Below are 20,833 nucleotides of genomic sequence, written 5' to 3'. Positions count from 1 at the left end.
ATAATTGCATGTATAACTTCCCGTACAAGTGTATCACAATGTATGGGGAAAACTACACTCACCACTCCATGGTATATGAGCAAAAATCCATTTCTGACATCACATTTTCTCTTCTGCCACACTTTCCGTATTCTAGAGAAAGAAAAAAAACATAAATGATACGAAGCAACGGCACAAAGTAAATACATTTAACAGGATGCTTTTTAATTAAAACACATTTTTATCATTCCCAAGATACACTCAACAATACGCTAGTGTGGAATCACCAGCTAGCATAGCGCAGTTGAGGCAGATAATGTGAATCCGCATTATAAACGGAATTCATTTTTAAGATGCGCATTACGTAAGAGGATGGAGCGATGGTACGGTTGTTCGTGTACGATACTATGATCCAGGCAACCCGAGCTCGATTCCCTAGCCACTGATAACATCAGACCAAGAGGGAGCGACGTAAAGAAAAAGCAACAAACACCCCCTCCAACCCAGCTTAAATATACGCTGCCAAGCCTGGTGGTGCCCATTCACACGCTGTCTTTCCGACAGACCTGTTCTTCACCTGAGGACGGCTGCTTGCGTTGTGGCCGAAACGTCGTGAGAATTATTTTATTATGTTTTATTTTTTTATTTAATTATTTCCCTTCTACGTGACTTTACCGAAAGAACCAAGAAGATGAACCTCTGGAGCTGCCACCGCATTCACTTGCAATTGCTGTGGCAAGGATTGCCACTCAAAGATTGGCCTACCAAGTCATTCTAGGCGCTGCAAAACCCACAGCTGACCTCGTAAGGCGCAAAATAAATGTCTTTCGAGACACACATGCCTATTGAGTGGTATCCATACCAGCCTTGCCCCTCCCCCTTCAACAATCCACACTGATCAGCATTATAAAGCACGCTCAAAGAAAACCCCAAAGAAAAACCCCTGAGGTCATCATCAAAACAGTGGGTTGTAAAATTACGATCGTGTTCCACAATGAACAATTACCCATCACTCTTCTTCAGAAGGTGTCCACTCTTTTCATTGCCATGAGTTTTGTTTCCCTGCAGCTGATGCAGGCTGTAGACCGCCTGCAGCTTTCCAGCATCCTGAGCATAGAGGCAAATAAGACAGAGTGGTGGAGGTCATTTGGACAGTTTTCTTCGTAAAATGGTTTTCATATTACGTGAAACTTAAATCATTTACGGATGTGCTCCAGGTTTTAAGACCAATCTGAAAAAAATCATAGAATCAAGCACAAGACACAAGATTTTGGAAGATCCAAATGGTAATTTTTAGTTTCAGATTGACCTGAAAACCGGAAGAGATGTCACTATGATGTCACTTCTGCTGTATTCCTGCCAAACATTGTGTTGCGTGGCAGAGTAATGTCACTTTTATAGTCACGAAGGCATAAATATATGACAATGTAAACAATCCGAAAACAATCCATCCTTTCCCTTCAAAATAAGAAAATTACGACGATTCTTTATCCGAAATGCATCCGTACTATCAATGCATATTACAATCAAATCTTTCAGAAGATTTAAAGATACTGTAAGCACCATATTTAGCTGGATCTAACAGTCAGCTGAAACGTACACCTTCATAACTGACACAAACACTGTTGTTGAGATTACAAAGAAATTCTTTCCAACCTCCTTGCTCTCCACTTGAAGAGAATCCTTCAACTTGTCCTTCATGGCACACAGTTTCTTACGCTCATCATCTTGCGCCTGCTTGATCTGGAACAGCAACAAGGGAACAATTTATGCAACAGCTGCGCATTCCACCAACACTGTGAATGAGCGTTTTTGAAATGAGCTCTTATAATAGGCCTGGTCCTCATCTCAGGCTGTGTGCTATTTTACCTGGCCGAGGGAATGCATGTCCTTGGTACTCAACAAAACTACTAAACGAAACTAATAAAAAAAAAGTACCAGGTAAGGCCCACTGAGCTATAAAGCAACAAAATAATAGCTCAACCAAAGGGGCTTTTCACGTGGAAAATTATAGCAGCCAAATACTCCACACACACGTTTCTAAAAGTGGAGGGAAAAACCAGAGTACACGGAAAAAAATACACGTGACTACAGGGAAACAAGATCGAAATCATGACCTCCTTTATCTTGTTGTTGTATGATTACAACTAGCATAGTACATACGCCTTCGGGTTTCAAACCGCAAGGTGCTCATTTGAGGCTGAGTCAACCTAGGGGAGGACCAGCACCGTTTCAGATAATCATCACTGGTGGTGGCGGTGAATGGGAATCGAACTCGGGTCGCCGAGTTCGTAGCGCAGCGCAATAACTTTCGCTACCGGCTTCCCATCCACACCCCTCTTCACCAACACCTAACAGACAAGGCATGGCGAGGGCCTTTACCCAGCAGTGGATTCACAAAGTGCTGTACATAATAAATACACATTCTATACATGTATTACATAAATACATTGGTAACATGGCAAAGGGTGATAGAATGTAATGGTTCAATGTGCAGAGACTCGGATGTCAAAACACACCCACACGTTTATGCAAGAACAAAAAATTGTGGTTAGGGAAGTTTTGCACAGTGGGAGGGGGGGTGGGGGGAGAGTTCCACTCCTAACTGAAAGTAAAAGCGACGTGCATAGGACGTCTTGGCCTACTCGCATTACAACTTCCATGTTTTGTTTCATGAGCCACTTACATTTGTTAGTTCTGCAGTGAGGTCTTCAACTGAGCCTTTCAGACTCTCAACTATTTTTAAACTGTCCTGGAAAAAACTGTCGACAACAAATCGTAAACTTCACACAAAGCATCATACACGAATTCATGAGCGAGAAAAAAATGCATAAAAAACAACAGTAATCGTGGGTATTCTGTGTTTAGTAACATCTCCGTGTATATATAGTGTAAATGTGGAAAACTGCGCTTAAAAATATAACCAATCCAAAAAGGCACCTGGAATGAGTGTGGTAGAGTTTGATCAAATGCTGAAGAAAATCGGCCCCTTTCTTGGATTGAATCTCATTCACTTTGATCAGATACTGTGGGAAACAACATCACATTAATGAAGAATGAAAAATGACGCGGTTGTCATTTGAAATCCACTTGATTTCTAAAACAATCGGGCAATAATCAACATCAGCATTCCCACGCATAAAGGCTGCGTTGCGTTCATCTCCAGTGGGGAGTTCTAAGCTAGCGGTGGCCATTCTATGTTCTTATGACAGGGACACATATATTCATGTGCAACAGTCACCATACCATCGGCCAGCCGCTGCATTGTTACTCTACCGTTGCTTCTATCATTGTTACAGTTCACTCGTTGATTCTTCCTACCATGCTGAGGATCCAATCTAGCAGACCGAATGCACTCTCACCCATAATGTTCTACCACCAGACCACAGAGGTCAACATACAATCTGGAACTTCTCCACTTTGGAATTCCCCCCTATCTTCTCTTTCACCCGAGTTCTTAATCTTGCACAATTCAAGAAACATCCTACAACCTTCTGTCTTTCAAAAGTGCCGTTCATTGCTGGCTGCTTGGCAATTTAGGCCTTTCGACTCGTACTCCGATAAGCATTGTTGGTCTATGTACAGTGCAAAAGAAGTTCGCCATATATATACTCAGCATCCGTGATAAAAAAAAAACATTATAACCGACAGACCAGTTCTGTTGAAAAAATTGTCCAGAGGACAGAAATGGCTCATGTGATAACAGCACACATCCTCTTGGGCAGGCAACTCAACAGCTGTGGTCCCCATTGCTCAACACACAGTCTTGCGTCGCTGCCACTTTGTGGGTGGAGAATTCTTATCAGAGGTAGACAAACGACCCACCTCGCACATCTGCAGCTGCACAGCTTTCCGCTCACGCTCCATGTCCTCTTCCTTCTCTGTTTTGGACCTTGGGGTGTGTCACAACAAAAGAACACGTCACTCAGGGGGGCCACGATTTCAGGAGACCTTCGTTTTCTTTTCAACAGTTAAACGTATCGTGGGTATGGAAAAAATGTAACTCGCTTAACTCACATTTTGGTTTCATAGTCCTTCCACGTTTTGTCAAATGATTTTTTAAGGTCCTGTAAATAAGAAATATACAGGGCATCGTTTTCAGTGTGAAGCATCTATCATGAGAATAATCTAGGATTTAAGCTTTCGTAACTGCAGAAATTATACTCATTGGTTTTTTCGGTAAAGTCACGTGTGTAGAAATAAAATGAAATTTAAATAAATTAAATTAAAATAAATCACGACGTTTCGAACGCAACACAAGCGCTCATCATCAGGTGGAAATGGGGTGAAACACACAGCGAGGGAACACACAGGGGGACACCACGTACATAGCACATAGACAACGGCAAACTGCATGTAAGAAAACACAGACCTTACAAACATAATGTCATGCAAACCAGTCAGCCAACAACACAGTTAGACACTAACCTGGTTGTGACCACGTATTTAAAAAGACTGCTAAATCTCTCGTGAGTATCATGAGAATGTTTATCTAGACTGGAAGAATCCGATGAGACACGAAACTCTCTTTGGCAGATGTCGAGTAGGACAATACCACTGTGTGTAAGGTTACATTCAAGATCACTCACCCCCTTGACTTCCTTCAAGTCACCTTTGAGAAGAGTATCCAAGGAGAACACAATGACATTGTTTACTTGTCGGTTCTGAAATCAAGATGAAAAAAAAATACGAGTTTAACTTGGACCGAATAGCGATTTTGTATGCACATGAATATTCGCATGTGAGCAAATCACCCGGAATTCAACCGATCTCATCAGATCTTGGAAGACAAGCAGGCTTGTGCTCTGGATAGCGCTTGGATGGGAGACTACGATGCACTATATTGTAGGCGTTGTGGGAAGTAGAGAGCAGTGCAATAAAAAACGAATGTTGTTCAGCACTCCAAGCACCTCCACCAACATGCACTGACCATGTTGGTAAAGCATGGTCATATTATCCCTCATGGCCCATAGGGTCCTGATCCAGCAGAGGAAAAAAAAAAAAGCAATGGGCCGTACATAAACATTCGCTCGACAATGTATCAACGTAATTTTCATTCCAAGTAATAGTTCCCTAAGCAAAAAAACGGAAGCGGTGTTTGGTAATAAAACTGTTTCATTGTTACTGTACTACACCTGTGCACAGGGCAGCAATAGTCATCACAGAACCACGCGACATGTGATGATGCCATGTTTCGTATTGGGCGTTTCCACATGAACTGCACTTGTGGTTCCACCCAGATTTTATTAAAATGTGCTCGGCAAGCGGGTACCATGCTCTTCAGATGCGACGACAGCTCCTTTGTGTAGACGGAAAATTTGAGGAAAGCAGTGGCCAGGTGTGGTTCTTCCCTCTCCAAATAGTTGTTTCCAAACTTCTCCAGGTAATTGGAAAAGAGCTCCTCGTTTTCAACGTATGCTGAAAGGCAATGCGCGCACAGCAAGGTTCACAACATATGAACCCATGTTGGTCTCTTTAATATAAAAATTATTAAGGTAGAACTGTACATTTGCACAATCCGGCCAGATGGCAACGTGATACATGGAGCGTGCTGCTCAAAGTAGGAAGGTTGTGGGTTCAAATCCTGATCAGCCCTACATGCCTCTGGAGTCGTTCAAACTAGTTGTATGATGGGATAGTGATTTTAAATTGCAGAATCATTATTATTACTGCTTACATTTTTTAAGTGGTTTTAATTCGAAGTAAATGAGGGTTTTGCTTATTGAAACATTGCACTACAGTATTCATCAACACGGTAAAAAGTAAAGCCTGAGCCGGCAGAGTGAGCAGCACACAATCAGATTGATTGTGAGTTCAAATCCTGGTTGCGGGTTGACTAAAGCTGATCATTCCCGTGGGATAAATAAAAGAGGGAACATATTTAGGAATGTGGAAATTGAACCACTGGATCAGGGCTATAAACAGCAGCTGATCTGTGTACCCCATGCTCAATTAAATAGGAAAACTATTTCAATTCGCTAATATTTCCACATGCATACACACCATGGCGTGCATTTAGTTAGAGTAATAATGTGTAACCTTACAACGTTAACATATGTTCAGTCACGTGCATACTGACAGTCAGCTGAATACCACTACGCACTAGTATACCAGTGATATAGCAGTCATCTGTTTTGGAAATATATATTCTTGGTTCTTTCGGTAAAGTCACGTAGAAGGGAAATAATAAAATAAAAAATATATAAAACAATAAAATTCTCACGACGTTTCGACCGCAACACAAACAATCATCATCAGGTGTGAAATCCACAACAAGAAAATTAGAAAAAAAAAATAACTATGCTCTGATTATAATTGTAATGAAGCAATCCTCTATAATTGTGTTGAGTACTTTGTCCTGAGGTGCACATAGTCTTCACGTATTTCTTCATCTTCTGCAAGCACCCACGATCGGTTTCCAGCGCCTGAGGAGACATTTGACATTAGGTTAGGGAGCAATCAATCAATAAATCATGCTGCTGTTTATTCAAAATGGATGTGATATCCCCGGCTACTGCCTTTTCGCAACAATGCGCACACTTGCTCTAATTACTCTACGGACAACATTGAATTAACAAGCACGTGGCCTATGTTGGCAGATAATATGAGATTAATTAAACCCTCCAGGACTTAACAGGGAAGTGTGATGGCTGCACAAAGGAGATTGCATGGCAGTGCCAGTACTCGCATCACGTCTGAACTCGTTGTGCTCAATTTTAATTACCGGACGAGTGCAATACATGCGTATTAGTTACCTACTTTAGTTTTGCACGTAGTGCAAGACGAGATGGATGTAAACTTGATTTGGAGCTTTCGTGACTGCAGGAATTACTCTTTGCTTCTTTCGGTAAAGTCACGTACAAAGAAAATAGTAATTAAATAATAGCATACGACGCTTCGATTGCAACACAAGCAATCATCATATGTTAGCCAACTCTCTGTGTTGTATAGCATTATATTTTTAAGCCTACATAGGTTTGTTTTCTCTTTCATTTGTACCTGATGATGATTGCTTGTGTTGCAATCTAAACGTCGTACGCTATTATTTAATTTATTTTTTCTTTCTACGTGGCTTTACCGAAAGGACCAAAGAGATAGATGTAGTTTTAGTATCTTGATTTTAAGCGTTATTGTTATTTTAAATGTAAAGTAAACTCGGGGAAATTCTACATCTTTTTCACGTGAGTTTTAGTTTGCTAGCAACGAGCCCCCCCCCGCCAACCAGCCTTCAGGAGAGACACAGCCTGCAGCATGGATATTGTGCAGGAGAAATGTCAAATATGCGTTGGGAATGTAAATGCCACGTTGCGATGAAAACACACACGATAATAAATGCCTTACTAGCACAAAACACACTAAAACACAACATGAAACAAATACATTTTGATTTAAAGCTTCCGTGACTGCAGGGATTCATATTCTTGGTTCTTTCGGTAAAATCACGTAAAAGGGAAAACATTTATTTATAAAACAATGTTTTTTATTTATTTTTATTTATTTTTCCTTAAAACAATGTTTGATATTTTTATTATTTTATTATTTCCCTTCTACGTGACTTTACTGAAAGAACCAAGCGTATGAAATAAATACCTTACTAACACGACGTTCGCTAGTCGTGGACACGTGATAATTTTACGTATTGTAGCCTCAGTATCTTGGTGTGGGGGGGGAGCAGTGGTGTTCATTGGGGGGCCATCATACCAAAAAGACTGAAACGACTGATTTAGTTACATTTAACATTAATATCAGTGAGAGCAGTGCAGTACACTACTTTGTATCTAAAGGCTGTTTGCATTCCGAAGAAAAACATTTCCACGAAATATATTTTAAACATTTTGAATATTTTCAATCACAGAAGCTGCAGCAGCCAAAAGGTGTTGTCACAGTTACTCCCATGCTCCCACAACAGCATTACACACAATTACACAATGCACACACATCACAAGGATAATTTCCTTTCCAGTTAGAATGGACTTGTGGACAGTTTTTTTTCCCCAGTGCGGTATGAAGTTCAGAATTTTTAAAAAAAACTCACTAAGAACATGCCACACACAAGGTAACATTTTTGAAACATTTTTGAAACATATATATCCTTTGCGTATATACCAAGGCTGATGATGCTGCAGTAACCCATGCCAGCAAAGCACAACCAGTCTAAGCACATGCCTTTTGAGTCACCTAAGCTAGCTTTGGCATATGAGACATGCAGTCACATGCCCTACACACCCTGCCATTATTTAGGGCCCCTGACACATTTTCTCAATCCCTGCCCTTCCGTGTGCAGCAAGTGAACCAAAGCAGCACTCACTATCTCCCACGTGCCCTCTCTGTCGGTCGAACACGCCGAGGTGTGGAGCAAGGAAACAGCCTTGGTTAGGGCACAGATAAACCAGCACGACCCTCTGTAATCAGAGTGCACTGGCCCAGAGAGAGACATCGGGCAGTGTCCGTATGTGCGGTGGTTGCAATTGCAAACGTGTTGGACAACGGCAGAAGCCTGCCTCAAAAGCTTTCCCAAAAACGAGATGCCGGAGGAATTTGGTCGCTATGATCACCCACGCACAATGCTCAAGTGTGCAGATCTGAAATGGCCGCAGTGTGTACACATTCTCGCACACACCCAATACATTCTCGCACACACCCAATACATTCTCGCACATGCAGAAATTTCAGATTCCTTACCAAAGTGGCAACTCAGAAGTTTCACCTTTGGCAGACAACGCGTTGGTAATACACCCTATTCAGCAGTGACCACGATTTTAAGCGACGGACACATTCACATGCTTCATATGAGACGTTTAAGACAACGTATTTATGTTACCGTTGCTCACTGCTATTAGCCACTATCAGACATCACTGCAGCTGATGCAGGCAAGCCAAAACCCCCCACAGCTTGACAATAAATATCTTATGATCTTAACACGTTATGCAAAAACTACAGTTCATATTTGCATACAACTCTCTCGCGCCCTTCCGTCACTATCAAACTACGGCATATGTTACTAACAAAGTAGTTTCAACTAGACAGGACAGTATTACATTAGAGTTAGAGATCGCACGATTAATCGTTAATTTAGAGGGTGGTACAGACGTCTTGTGACCCCAAATTAATTCACCCCTAACAATTGTGCTTTTTCTTTGTAAAATTAATTTCTGTTTTAAATAAACCTCACTTTAAAAATATAAAATTTTAGATAATTAAATTGGGGATCACAGGCCATCTGGACCACCCTGTAGATTTAATGGCCCAAAGATTAAAATCCAAGACTCTTTTTATGGTCAATTACTGAACTTGGGCCACTGGGATGATCAAGCACATGACGTCACCATGCTCCGCCCATAACTTCCCACCCAGCGGCACACGTGAGAGCAGGCATGAGATTGATGAGATGAATTTTCGTAACTTTTTGGTGATGAGCAATTTGTCGAGTAATCGATTCAATAATCGGCAGTGCAATCAATGACTTAAATAGTCAGATAGCCCAGCTCTGAATTATAGTATAATTAACACGAGCCATACCAAGGTTTGCAAAAGTTATACAGTTGCGATGCTATAGTTGAAAATGTATTCATTGCTCTACCACTTGAGTTTACATGCAGAACAGTACTGGAAAAAGCTATGCGTTCTATTGCAGGGTAACAGGAATGAGTAATAGGAGATGCATGGCAGCATGAGCAAATGCATCAAATAAGACCCACAAGCTAAAATGAGAAGGTATATTTTTGGAAACCCAATCACTGCTCCAATATCGTGTTTTGGCTGTGACGTTCCTACGTGGAGTCAAACATTCCACAACTACCAAATTACTTTTCGATTTAATGCTTTCGTAACTGCAGGGATTCATATTCTTGGATCTTTCGGTAAAGTCACGTAGAAGGGAAATAATCAAATAATAAAAATAAAACACAATACAATTCTCACGACGTTTCGGCCACAACACAAGCAGCCGTCCTCATGAGGTGAAGAACAGAGCTATCAAAAGCGTCTTTATTTTTATTATTTTATTATTTCCCTTCTACGTGACTTTACCGAAAGATCCAAGAATACCAAATTACTCTTCCAAAAACCTAATGGGTTGGTGAAATGTCGGCGCAACGCGTGATATGAGCAAGGTATTAATCTGTGCAATTGGTACGTGATGTCTTCAGAACATTTATGGCCAACAAAGCAGAACCACTCCCAGCAACGCTTGATTGCTATGTCACTAAACTCATGAGCACAGAACCAAATGCCACCAGCAAGCTGAAAAAAGTCACCAGCTGACTGAGGTTGTACAAGAATGTTAACCATGCCCTACCTATTTATAGCAGAGCTCAGATGTGTATGGTCATGTTTGATAAATATTTAATGCCTGGATTGGTAAAATACATCTTCTGTATACATTATTCAACATGCATGATAATAAAAATATGGTATATACAAATACATTTCCATTAACTAAGCTATTAACATATATCATGTTTCAATTGGATTGCAAGATCATTCTCATGGACCATATGACTGCATGGGGGTTTGAAATAAAGAGATCAACGAAAACATTACAGGAGTGCCTCCCACCCAACTGTGGAAAGTCAACTCAGATGGCCAGGATTTCTCATAAAATTACAGTAAACTCAGACCATAAGATATGGAAGTACTAGGACAGACACCAAGAGGCAGGCCTAGACAGACATGGTTAAAATCAAAGTGGTAAACTTGCATATGAAGGACTGGTGGAGTGGACACAATGTTGCAATGTCATTTTTTTATTTTAAGGCGTATTTAAAATAATGTACAAGGTAGTTCGTATGATTTATGGGTCAGCAAGATAGCACGGTGGTCTTTGTTACCCAAGTGGAAGAGGATATACATAGGTTCACTGTTAAAATCCCATATCTGCCACAACATGCCCTCTGATTCGAAAGGTTGACAAAGACCCCAAGATATTTTCGAGAGAAGCCCCACTAAATGTGGGAAATAGATATCTTGTTTCCTACATTGCAGACACATCTGAAGCTTGATGTGAAATTATAGCATTGTAAGGACCATAATCAATATATTTTAAACACAATACATAATCATAAAATGCCACACTTAAATAAAAGAACCTCCACATAAATCTAAATTTAACGTCAATATAGGGTTTATAATTGCCAAATAAACCGACGCTCAAACCTTCAAAAAGAAGACGTCTAAGAAATTTGCAATCTGCTGTCGTCTAATTACCATATCTTAATGCGAACTCATACAAACACGAGGGCTTAACAGTATCTCGTATGATATTATAATAATAGTAACCGTAGGTTAGGCTTATTCATAACAACATGTTAACACAATATAAATTAAGTTAACAACACGGCAATTTGACAAGCGGGAATGCAATGTGCCAACTTTCAAACAGCACAAATTTTTTTCATCGGTTTACAAGAGAAGGTGCAGTAAGACTGCCTGCTAGCAAGGCAAGTAGGTAGCAAAAGTAACTGTTTCCAGTGGTGAACCACACTTCCTTAGGCCTTCTCAGACCACACTGTGAATAACTACAGTAAATGCCCTTGCATGGTCCGAGCAGTGGGTACTCAGGAAGTAAGAAATTGGATCGCATTATTCATTGCAATAAATAATAAAGAAATAAAACCTGTCTGACAAATTATATCGTTATACAAACCTCAAAGATACTACAATGTTATGCAGCTGATGTATGCTAAGCTAGCTCAGCCCAATGTGTTATTTTATACATGGTGAGCAACATTCACTCCAATCACTTATTAATGCGATTCAGATACAAATCATTGGCTGGACAAAAAAATAAAATAAAGAAAATTAAGCTGCATTAGCTAATGCCACTATCAATGCGGACTAGAGAGAATGCCCATGCAGTGGTTGTTACTTTTTTCATGTTAATAGTGAAATCATGGAAAAATTGACAACCCAAACACTGATGGCAACAAAATAATCAAATAATATTTAACAATACACTGACAGCTTTCATTAGACATACTAGATATATTTATTCTGCTGTGCTTTCTAAGTCTATCCCTCTTTCAGATGACCTAATCAAACTCGTATATCAACTTTGTTTTGCCAAACCTTACAGCTTTCTCCACTGTATTACATTCTTCCAAAATGTTCTGCAGTTCATCCCCATGGGACATTAGAAGGAGGATGTTGTCATCTCTAATTAATCAGTTGAAGATAAAGGTTAATTTGATTGGTAGAGCCTTGTCATTGAGGGTCACATGGATGTTCTCGAAGTATTGGCCTCAAGTAGCCTTATTAGGCGCCATGGTGGCAATATGTTAACTACCTCGAATGGTATTCAGGAGGTCGTGGGTTTGATCACAACCCCGACGCCTGTATATTTGGAGTTTGTTCTCCCCGTGGTTGCATGGATTTTTCTCTGGGTGCTCGTTTTCTCCTCCACATTTAGAACACGATTTTAGACTATTTGGCTCCTAGAAATGTCCACATAATAAACCACTTCGTTGAGATATCATGTTGTGGCCAGATCGCTTCTAAAAAAAGAGCTATAGCTCAGTGGGCCTTACCTGGTAAAATATAAATAGTTGAATTTATTCAGGTACTCATTCTTAATTCGTAATTTTAGCAATTTTGAGTCATCTCCGATTCACCAATACTGTACACCATTATACTTAATCAGAAGCAGGTGAGAACATACAATACGATTAATTTGAGTGGTCACAGAACGACTATTTGTGATTATCATTATTTTTGCACTATGGGAGTGAATGAGAGTATTATTTATCACTGACAAATATTACTTTATCACTCACCACTGACACATATGACTTGCATGGCAGAAATAAATACCGAACACCAGATCTCTCTTGCCGATTGCGAGCCTCTGTGTTAAGGGCAGTAGTTTTATCACTGCCTTTCACATGGCCGTGTAACTGTAATCACAGAGGTAGCTGGGAATGTGGTCGGTTATCTTTTTGTACATGTAAGCAACACGTTGGTTGGTTATTTATTTATTTGGTCATACAGTGTGTATTCGCTTCATATTTTCCCACCCCTCGAAATGCAGAACTTTAAATTATTTCAGTGTTATTTCAGTAATTTAAAGTGGGTTCGAGACCGTATTAAACCTCAATTTTAAACGGGTGAACTTGGCCATCGAAATGGACGTTATTAATGTGTCTCTTATATTTTCGTGTCCACTGACAGCACTTTTTTTTCACGTGCACCTTTTCCACCTACGCTTCTACAATCACACGTTTAAATAATTTCGCACACACATCCGCATGCCTGGATAATGCACTGTACACACAATACACATTTACAATCTGGCTCAAGATCATTGTTCATTGGAAACTGCTGTCCTTTCAGCTACGGGAATGGAGACACTGAAACGACATAATAGAGATTGGGCCACTTAGCCAATAGTGTAGGCTTTCTGCAAAGTGCATTATCAGGACAATGTGCATGTATTTTTTGTCAAGTAATCAAATGGAAAAACGTCAGGTGTGCTAATTTGCTGTGGTCCTGGCTTTAAGTAGTGTTGGTATACTGTTTGTGTATGTTTACTCCATTAATTGTTTACAGATTAACTATTAATTCCCTAAGATAACTATAGTGCTCCATTGGCAGTAACTCATTGACGTCCAAGACAGTTTACCACTCAAACCTACTCACTAACTGGCATCAGCTACAATGGGAGGGAATTGTAAGAACCTGAAAAACAATGACTTTAAAGTGCCTCCCAGTTCGTCAATGCCATTAGATGGGTTGGTTACACCCCGAGGCATATATATATGACACAAAGGTGTGTACCGCACACAATTAAAATTAAATCCATGAGCTAACATCAAAACAGCAACTTGCCACCACACGTATCAAACGATGCCAATAAAGTGACTCAAGATTTGTATACAATCCTATTCCATGGATTATAAGACATCTAAGAAAGGAAAACGTACCCCCCAAACCTGTGCCCAGTGTCAATCAATATAACACACACTCACATCTACTGGATTATCAGATGCATCTCCCAACTCTGCTTTAAATCACGGGGGGAAAGAGTGCATCTCATAATCCTGGATACACTGAAATATCTCGCACTACAAAACTATACAATCCTCAACTCAACGGGACACGATTCTATTCTTTTGTGTGATGATGGCAGTGTATTCACGAGCTCGGCGCCAAATGGTCTTGATCTGCTAGCCCAGGAGTGAGTTGGTGTCGATTTGACAATTCCTCGTCTGTTGAATGAGCACAGACCACAACGGTTTACTAAATGGTCCACTTTGGGTTGCCAAGGCCACGATCGGACTCATGTGGCCTGTCTTTAAAGTATCGGTATGGGTCTCGATGGTTCTCGAAATCTCTATGTGTATCAATGTACAGGTAGTCCTCTATTTACGATGGAGATGCGTTTCGACGACCCCATCGTAAGTCAAAAATAACGTAAGTCTAAGATGGCCTAGCCTACCCAGGAGTCTTAAAGAATGGTGATAATTTAGCAAAACAGAGCAATTTACAGTATATATAGTTTACTGTATAAACTATATATACTGTACAGTATATATCGTTTATAGTTTAGTGTATAAACTATATACTGTATGTATTTACTAATTACCATACTGTATTGCACAGTAAAGTGTAAAGTAAAAAAAACAAGGTAAATTCTTAGCCTACCGATATGAACTGCAATTTAATAGCAAGTTTTTTCAGGAAACAATCCTATCTGCTATAGAAAAAAAAACTTTTAACATGCATTGAACACCGAGACAACTTAACTTAACTGCCATCGTAAGATCGAAATATCGTAAGTCGAATCATCGTAACTCGAAGACTATCTGTATATGTCTCTGCATTTCTATTGGGTGTCTGTGTACTGTAGCTATACCTTCCTATATCTCGATGGGCCTTTTTCTCGGTCTATGCATCTCTGTGTGTGTATCTCAACGTGTCTCTGATGGGTTTACGAATTCGATCCGCAGTTTTTGTGTTGCAGGTCCACAAATCGCACCACCACCACCACTGACTGGCTCTCGTCCCCCTTGTGATGCAGAGGCGGCTGTGAATCTGCCTGCGTTTAACAGAACACTGCAACAAGTCACTCACACACACACAGAGAGAGGCAGGTGACTGGCAAGGCAAGGCAGGCAAGGCAGGCAAAGCAAGGCAGTCAATCGGTCTCTGACTCTGACGGGGTCGTGAGTGAACACGGCTGACTGGGGAAGACTCCCCAATTGTTTAATTCAACTGTGAATACGGCATCTGGTGGTGGTGGGATAAGGGGAAGAGACTATGGCGTTAGAACGAGGAACAACAACAACAATAAGCCTTCTTGTGCTGCCAAAGCTTCAAGACACGAAGAGAGAAAAAAAAGTGGCTTTTCCCGTTTTCCAAACGACGAAGCTGTCAGGGCGAGTTGACACTGTTTGGCAATCGGACGCGGAGTTTAAACACGTTGCACGACTTGTGCATCATACATGCTGACGATGTTGTTGTTGTTGTTGTGTTTGTTTGTGTGTGTGTGTTTGTGTGTGTGTGTGTATTTGTGTGTGTGTTTGTGTGTGTGTTTGTGTTTGTTTGTGTGTGTTTGTTTGTGTGTGTTTGTCTGTGTGTGTTTGTGTGTGTGTTTGTGTGTGTGTTTGTGTGTGTGTTTGTTTGTGTGTGTCTATGTGTTTGTCTGTGTTTATGTTTGTGTGTGTTTGTGTGTGTGTGTTTGTCTGTGTGTGTTTGTCTGTGTGTGTGTTTGTTTGTGTTTGTCTGTGTTTGTCTGTGTGTTTATGTTTGTGTGTGTTTGTGTGTGTGTCTGTGTTTGTCTGTGTGTGTTTATGTTTGTGAGTTTGTCTGTGTTTGTCTGTGTGTTTATGTTTGTGTGTGTGTTTGTGTGTTTATCTGTGTGTTTGTCTGTGTCTGTGTTTGTCTGTGTGTTTATGTTTGTGTGTGTGTTTGTTTGTGTGTTTATCTGTGTGTTTGTCTGTGTTTGTGTTTGTCTGTGTGTTTATGTTTGTGTGTGTGTTTGTTTGTGTGTTTATCTGTGTGTTTGTCTGTGTTTGTGTTTGTCTGTGTGTGTTTATGTTTGTCTGTTTGTCTGTGTTTATCTGTTTGTGTTTATGTTTGTGTGTTTGTCTGTGTGTTTGTTTGTGTGTTTATCTGTGTGTTTGTCTGTGTTTGTCTGTGTGTGTTTGTGTTTGTCTGTGTGTTTATGTTTGTCTGTTTGTCTGTGTTTATCTGTTTGTGTTTATGTTTGTGTGTTTGTCTGCCCCCAATCAAATACGATAGCGTGGCGCGGTCGTATTGATTGTTAGTGATTAGCGCCAAACCCTCCCCCCAAGTTCGATACCCAAACTCGCGGCTAACATCAGTAACGAACCACAGTTGTCACAAAGTGATCTGAAGCCCTCCCGGGCACCACCTAAACACGACTTCACATTAAAACAACCAAGGTAACACTGGGGGGGGGGGGGGGAGAGGAGGAGGAAATCGTTGTGTTTATACAAAAAAAAGATAAACTTTTTTAGGACCCACCTCTTCGATGTTGGAAAACGACTTCTTGTAGACGTTCATCTTGGAGGAAAAGGTCGACGACGAGTTGGTGGAGTTGGTGCCATTCTCCCTACACTCCTCCAAGAATTCATCCACACTGAACATGTCCATCATCATTGCTGCTGTAGCAAACAGAAGCCACCCCCGTCGCCTCTCGCTAAATGACGATTTGCTGCGGGTGATTATAACCACGCCAGGGCTACCGATAATGCTCAAACTATTATCGATTTGTTTGTTTTGTATGACGGACGCAGTGTGAACAGCCGGTCGACGATCGGTTGTCTAAGTGCTACTCATGGCTTGCCGGTGGCGAGACTGACGATGTCGTTGTTGTTGTTGGACTAAAGCTGACGTTTACCATAAACCCGAGCGGCGCGTGTAAGTCGCAGCACGTGTGAGTGTCACGTGTGTCACGTGTGTGTAAGTCGCAGCACGTGTGTGTCACGTGTGTGTAAGTCGCAGCACGTGTGTCACGTGTGTGTGTGTAAGTCGCAGCACGTGTGTGTGTGTGCGCGTTGCGGGTGCAGGCGTCGTGAGCTCAGAGCAGCACTCGGGCGTTGAGACGCCACCGCTGTTGTGGGAGTGGCGAGAGTGACAGCAAGACCCCACCCCCTCCTTGCCCCCGAAGGCCACGCCCTCTCACTCCTCCCCTTCCTCCTCCCCTTCCTCCCTCCTCTGCCCCTCCTCTACTCCCCTTTCCCCTCCTCCCCTCCCTCCCTCCCTCCTCTCCCCCTCCCCTCCTCCCCTCCCTCCTCCACCCCCTCTCCCCCCCTCCTCCCCTCCCTCCTCCACCCCCTCTTCTCCCCTCCATCCCTCCCCCTACATCCCCCCCCCTACATTCCCCTCCTCCCCCTCCACCCCCTCCCCTCAACCCCCTCTCCCCTGCTCCCCCTCCCCTCCCTCCTGCCCCCTCTCCTCCTCCCCCCTCCTCCCTCTCCTCCTCCCCCCTCCTCCTCCTCCTCCCCCCTCCTCCCCCTCCTCCCCCCTCGTCCCCCTCCTCCCCCTCCATCCCTCCTCCCCCTCCACCCCCTCTCCCCTTCCCCCCCCCCCTCCTGCCCCCTCTCCTCCTCCCCCTCCTCCCCCCTCGTCCCCCTCCTCCCCCTCCTCCCCCCTCGTCCCCCTCCCTCCCACCAAGATGAACGTCATCTCGCCCTTCCCTTTATACTGGTAGGAACCTCCTGGTTACACAAGCCCACAGGGGATTATTGTGTCCCTCCGTCCGTCGTGCAGGGAGGGGCTGGGTGGGTAGGGAGGGACTGGGTGGGTGGGTGGGGAGGGGAGGGTGGGGAAGGGCTGGGTGGGGAGGGTGGGGCTGGGTGGGGGGTGGGAGGGGTGGGGCTGGGTGGGGAGGGAGGGGCTGGGTGGGGAGGGTAGGGCTGGATGGGGGGTGGGAGGGGAGGGGCTGCATGGGGAGGGTGGGGCTGGGTGGGGAGGGTGGGGAAGGGCTGGGTGGGGAGGGTGGGGCTGGGTAGCGGGTGGGAGGGGTGGCGCTGGGTGGGGAGGGGCTGGTCACCCCGTGGTGCCCTTATAAAACTCAACGTTTAACCTACTCACGCCGGCTTGTGCCCGCCCTCACAGTCGGGCATATTTGCGGAATACACCACGCTGCCGTTGACCCTGGCCATTGACCGAGCAACCCAACGTTCCTACCAGCTCCTTCCGCAGGAATGTGGTTCAAACACTCGTGCGCAATACGAGGGTTGCTGCGATATGGCGATTCCACGATATATCGAGATCCACGATAATCGTTTGGTCAGTTTGGAAATGCAATATATCGTGATATGGTACGTCTGTGTGCATACCTGTCAACCCCGTATCGGTGCCCTACCTTTATATTACAGATCAATTCAGACCTTATTGGTCACCCTTGCAAATCTCAACGTTCATCCGACAAAGTCCCATCGCAAGGTAGAAACACAAACAAATAGACAAAGCTTTCGTGACTGCAGGAATCCATACTCTTTGGTTCTTTCGGTAAAGTCACGTTGGTATAAATCAATAATAAATAATGAAAAAAATCAATTAAATCACAACGTTTCGAATACCTGATTTTTGTAACGTCGTGATTTAATTGATTTATTTAGCATTTAAAATTATTTTATTTCATTATAATTTTTTACCTACGTGACTTTACCGAAAAAAACTAAGAGTACGGTATGTGTATGTTGAACTTATTTCGCGCGTTACGTGGCCGACCGTGCTAATCGAAGGCGCTAATCTTAACTCGATTTTTTTTCTTTTAACACAAATATTTGCCTTCATTCTCTTTTTAAATCCTTTATATTAAGTTCACTTGCTTGCTTGCGTGCTTGCGTGCTTGCTTGCTTGCTTACGACCGTGCAAATCTTTCGGTCGTTTTTTAACCCACTTCCCGTGATCCGATCGAGCTGACATTTTCCACACAGACTCGTTGTGCGAGACAAGTAATGTTCGTGAAAAAAAATTCTAAAATTGTACACTTTTTAGGCAAAAAAAAATTAGTTTACATTTATTCAAATACAACTCATTCATGGCTTTGGCTGAACGTCACAGTGTAGGAGCCCAGAGCGTGACACCTCCACGGGCCGTGGCGGAGTAGCGCAGTTGGTAGCGCCCTCGCTTCCCATGCCAAAGGTCGCGGGATCGATCCCCGCGTCCTCCACAGGCGAATATATTTTTAAATCCTTTATATTAAGTTCACTTGCTTGCTTAGGACCGTGCAAATCTTTCGCTCGTTTTTTAACCCACTTCCCGTGATCCAATCGAGCTGACATTTTCCACACAGACTCGTTGTGTGTGACAATTAATTTTCGTGAAAATTTTTTTCCAAAATTTTACACTGTTTAGGGAAAACAAATTAAATATTTCATTACAAATTGCTTAATACTGGCAGACAATCATCTGACCCATAGGTGGCAGCCATCTCAAGCCAGAGGACGAGAAGACTCTAGCCGCCACGCATATAAAGGATTTATAGTGAAAAACTTTGTTTTTACGGGTTTACTTGTTAAATCCTTTATATTAAGTTCACTTGCGCGCTTGCTTGCTTGCTTACGACCGTGCAAATCTTTCGGTCGTTTTTTAACCCACTTCCCGTGATCCAATCGAGCTGACATTTTCCACACAGACTCGTTGTGCGTGACAATTAATGTTCGTGAAAAAATGTTTCCTAAATTTTACACTTTTTAGGACAAAAATATTATATTTAATTACCAATTGCTTAATGGTGCCATGCAATCATCTGACCCATAGGTGGCAGCCATCTCAAGCCAGAGGACGAGAGGACTCTAGCCGCCACGCATATAAAGGATTTATAGTGAAAAACTTTGTTTTTACGGGTTATACAGCTCGGTAAGCTGCGACGGTGTAGATGTTGTTCCACGGTAAGAGGGTGTCGGTTACATTTTACGCAATGCCAATAAGGCAGTATCGATCGGTGGGTGCTTTACACGTTACAGAAATAGGGAACCGATCGAAAACGTTAAAAAATCAAACACACGCAAAGAATATGACGACATTCTTAATATGAACAAAAATAGAGGGGTGGCGGGGGGGGTGTGGGACATGGCATTTAACTTAATAAAATGTTCGGTTTGTAAATAAAGTAGTGCTTTACAAAATACGTTTCGGAGTAATTGAGCGCGTGGTGGCTCTCTGACGTTATCGTTCTGGTGGGCATTATTTCAATTAAATAATTTGGTTATTGTGCCACACAGCACATGTGCGTTTTAATACTGGTAGTAACCTCCTGGTTACACCAGCCCACAGGGGATTATTGTGTCCGTCCGTCCGTCGTGCATCCAAAAATGGGAGGGATGGGGCTGGGTGGAGAGGGGAGGGGCTGGGTGGGGTGGGGAGGGTGGGGAGGGGCTGGGTGGGGACGGGAGGGTGGGGAGGGGCCGGGTGGGGAGGGGCTGGGTGGGGAGGGGCTGGTCACCCCGTGGTGCCCTTATAAAACTCAACGTTTAACCTACTCACGCCGGCTTGTGCCCGCCCTCACAGTCGGGCACATTTGCGGAATACACCACGCCGCCGTTGACCCTGGCCATTGACCGAGCAACCCAACGTTACTACCAGCTCCCTCCGCAGGAATGTGTTAAACACCGTGTGGTGTGCATCTGCAATGATACGCATTTTGGCAGCTTTAAGTGAGCTTGCAATCGAATACATGATTTTGAGTCAATTGTATTCCTACTTGGACGTACGTAAAAGCTCATAAAAACAGTAAAATAAAATAAAATGTCGAGTACAATTACAAAGCTATGGGAAGCTGATATCGCAATAATCTTAATATCGTGAAATATATCACGGAAAATCCCTATTCGAATATTTCAACGGCTGCTCACACTCACTGGGTCGTGATAAGCTCGTTCA

The 20,833-nt window shown here is 42.7% G+C and overlaps 1 protein-coding gene across 3 annotated transcripts in view; it reads right to left on the bottom strand.

Moving 5' to 3' along the window:
• The window catches only part of LOC144717888 (arf-GAP with SH3 domain, ANK repeat and PH domain-containing protein 2-like), a 52,468-nt gene extending 35,387 nt beyond the window's left edge, over nucleotides 1–17,081 (bottom strand). For all 3 annotated transcript variants that reach the window (XM_078593637.1, XM_078593638.1, XM_078593639.1), the window contains exons 1-11: nucleotides 16,463–17,081; nucleotides 6,332–6,404; nucleotides 5,252–5,397; nucleotides 4,569–4,643; nucleotides 3,997–4,046; nucleotides 3,805–3,871; nucleotides 2,920–3,005; nucleotides 2,666–2,741; nucleotides 1,636–1,722; nucleotides 986–1,086; nucleotides 63–132 (exon numbers count right to left, since the gene is read on the bottom strand). In XM_078593637.1, coding sequence (XP_078449763.1) covers nucleotides 63–132; nucleotides 986–1,086; nucleotides 1,636–1,722; nucleotides 2,666–2,741; nucleotides 2,920–3,005; nucleotides 3,805–3,871; nucleotides 3,997–4,046; nucleotides 4,569–4,643; nucleotides 5,252–5,397; nucleotides 6,332–6,404; nucleotides 16,463–16,597 — 966 coding nt within the window. In that variant the 5' untranslated portion in view covers nucleotides 16,598–17,081. The remainder of the gene's footprint in view (nucleotides 1–62; nucleotides 133–985; nucleotides 1,087–1,635; nucleotides 1,723–2,665; nucleotides 2,742–2,919; nucleotides 3,006–3,804; nucleotides 3,872–3,996; nucleotides 4,047–4,568; nucleotides 4,644–5,251; nucleotides 5,398–6,331; nucleotides 6,405–16,462) is intronic.
• Between the last annotated feature and the right edge of the window lie 3,752 nt (nucleotides 17,082–20,833).

This window comes from Lampetra planeri, chromosome 4, assembly GCF_965212315.1.
Source record: "Lampetra planeri chromosome 4, kcLamPlan1.2.h2, whole genome shotgun sequence".
Classification (NCBI taxonomy): Eukaryota; Metazoa; Chordata; class Hyperoartia; order Petromyzontiformes; family Petromyzontidae; genus Lampetra; species Lampetra planeri.
Note: the sequence above shows the minus strand (reverse complement) of the source record. Positions and strands in the feature narration are given on the sequence as shown.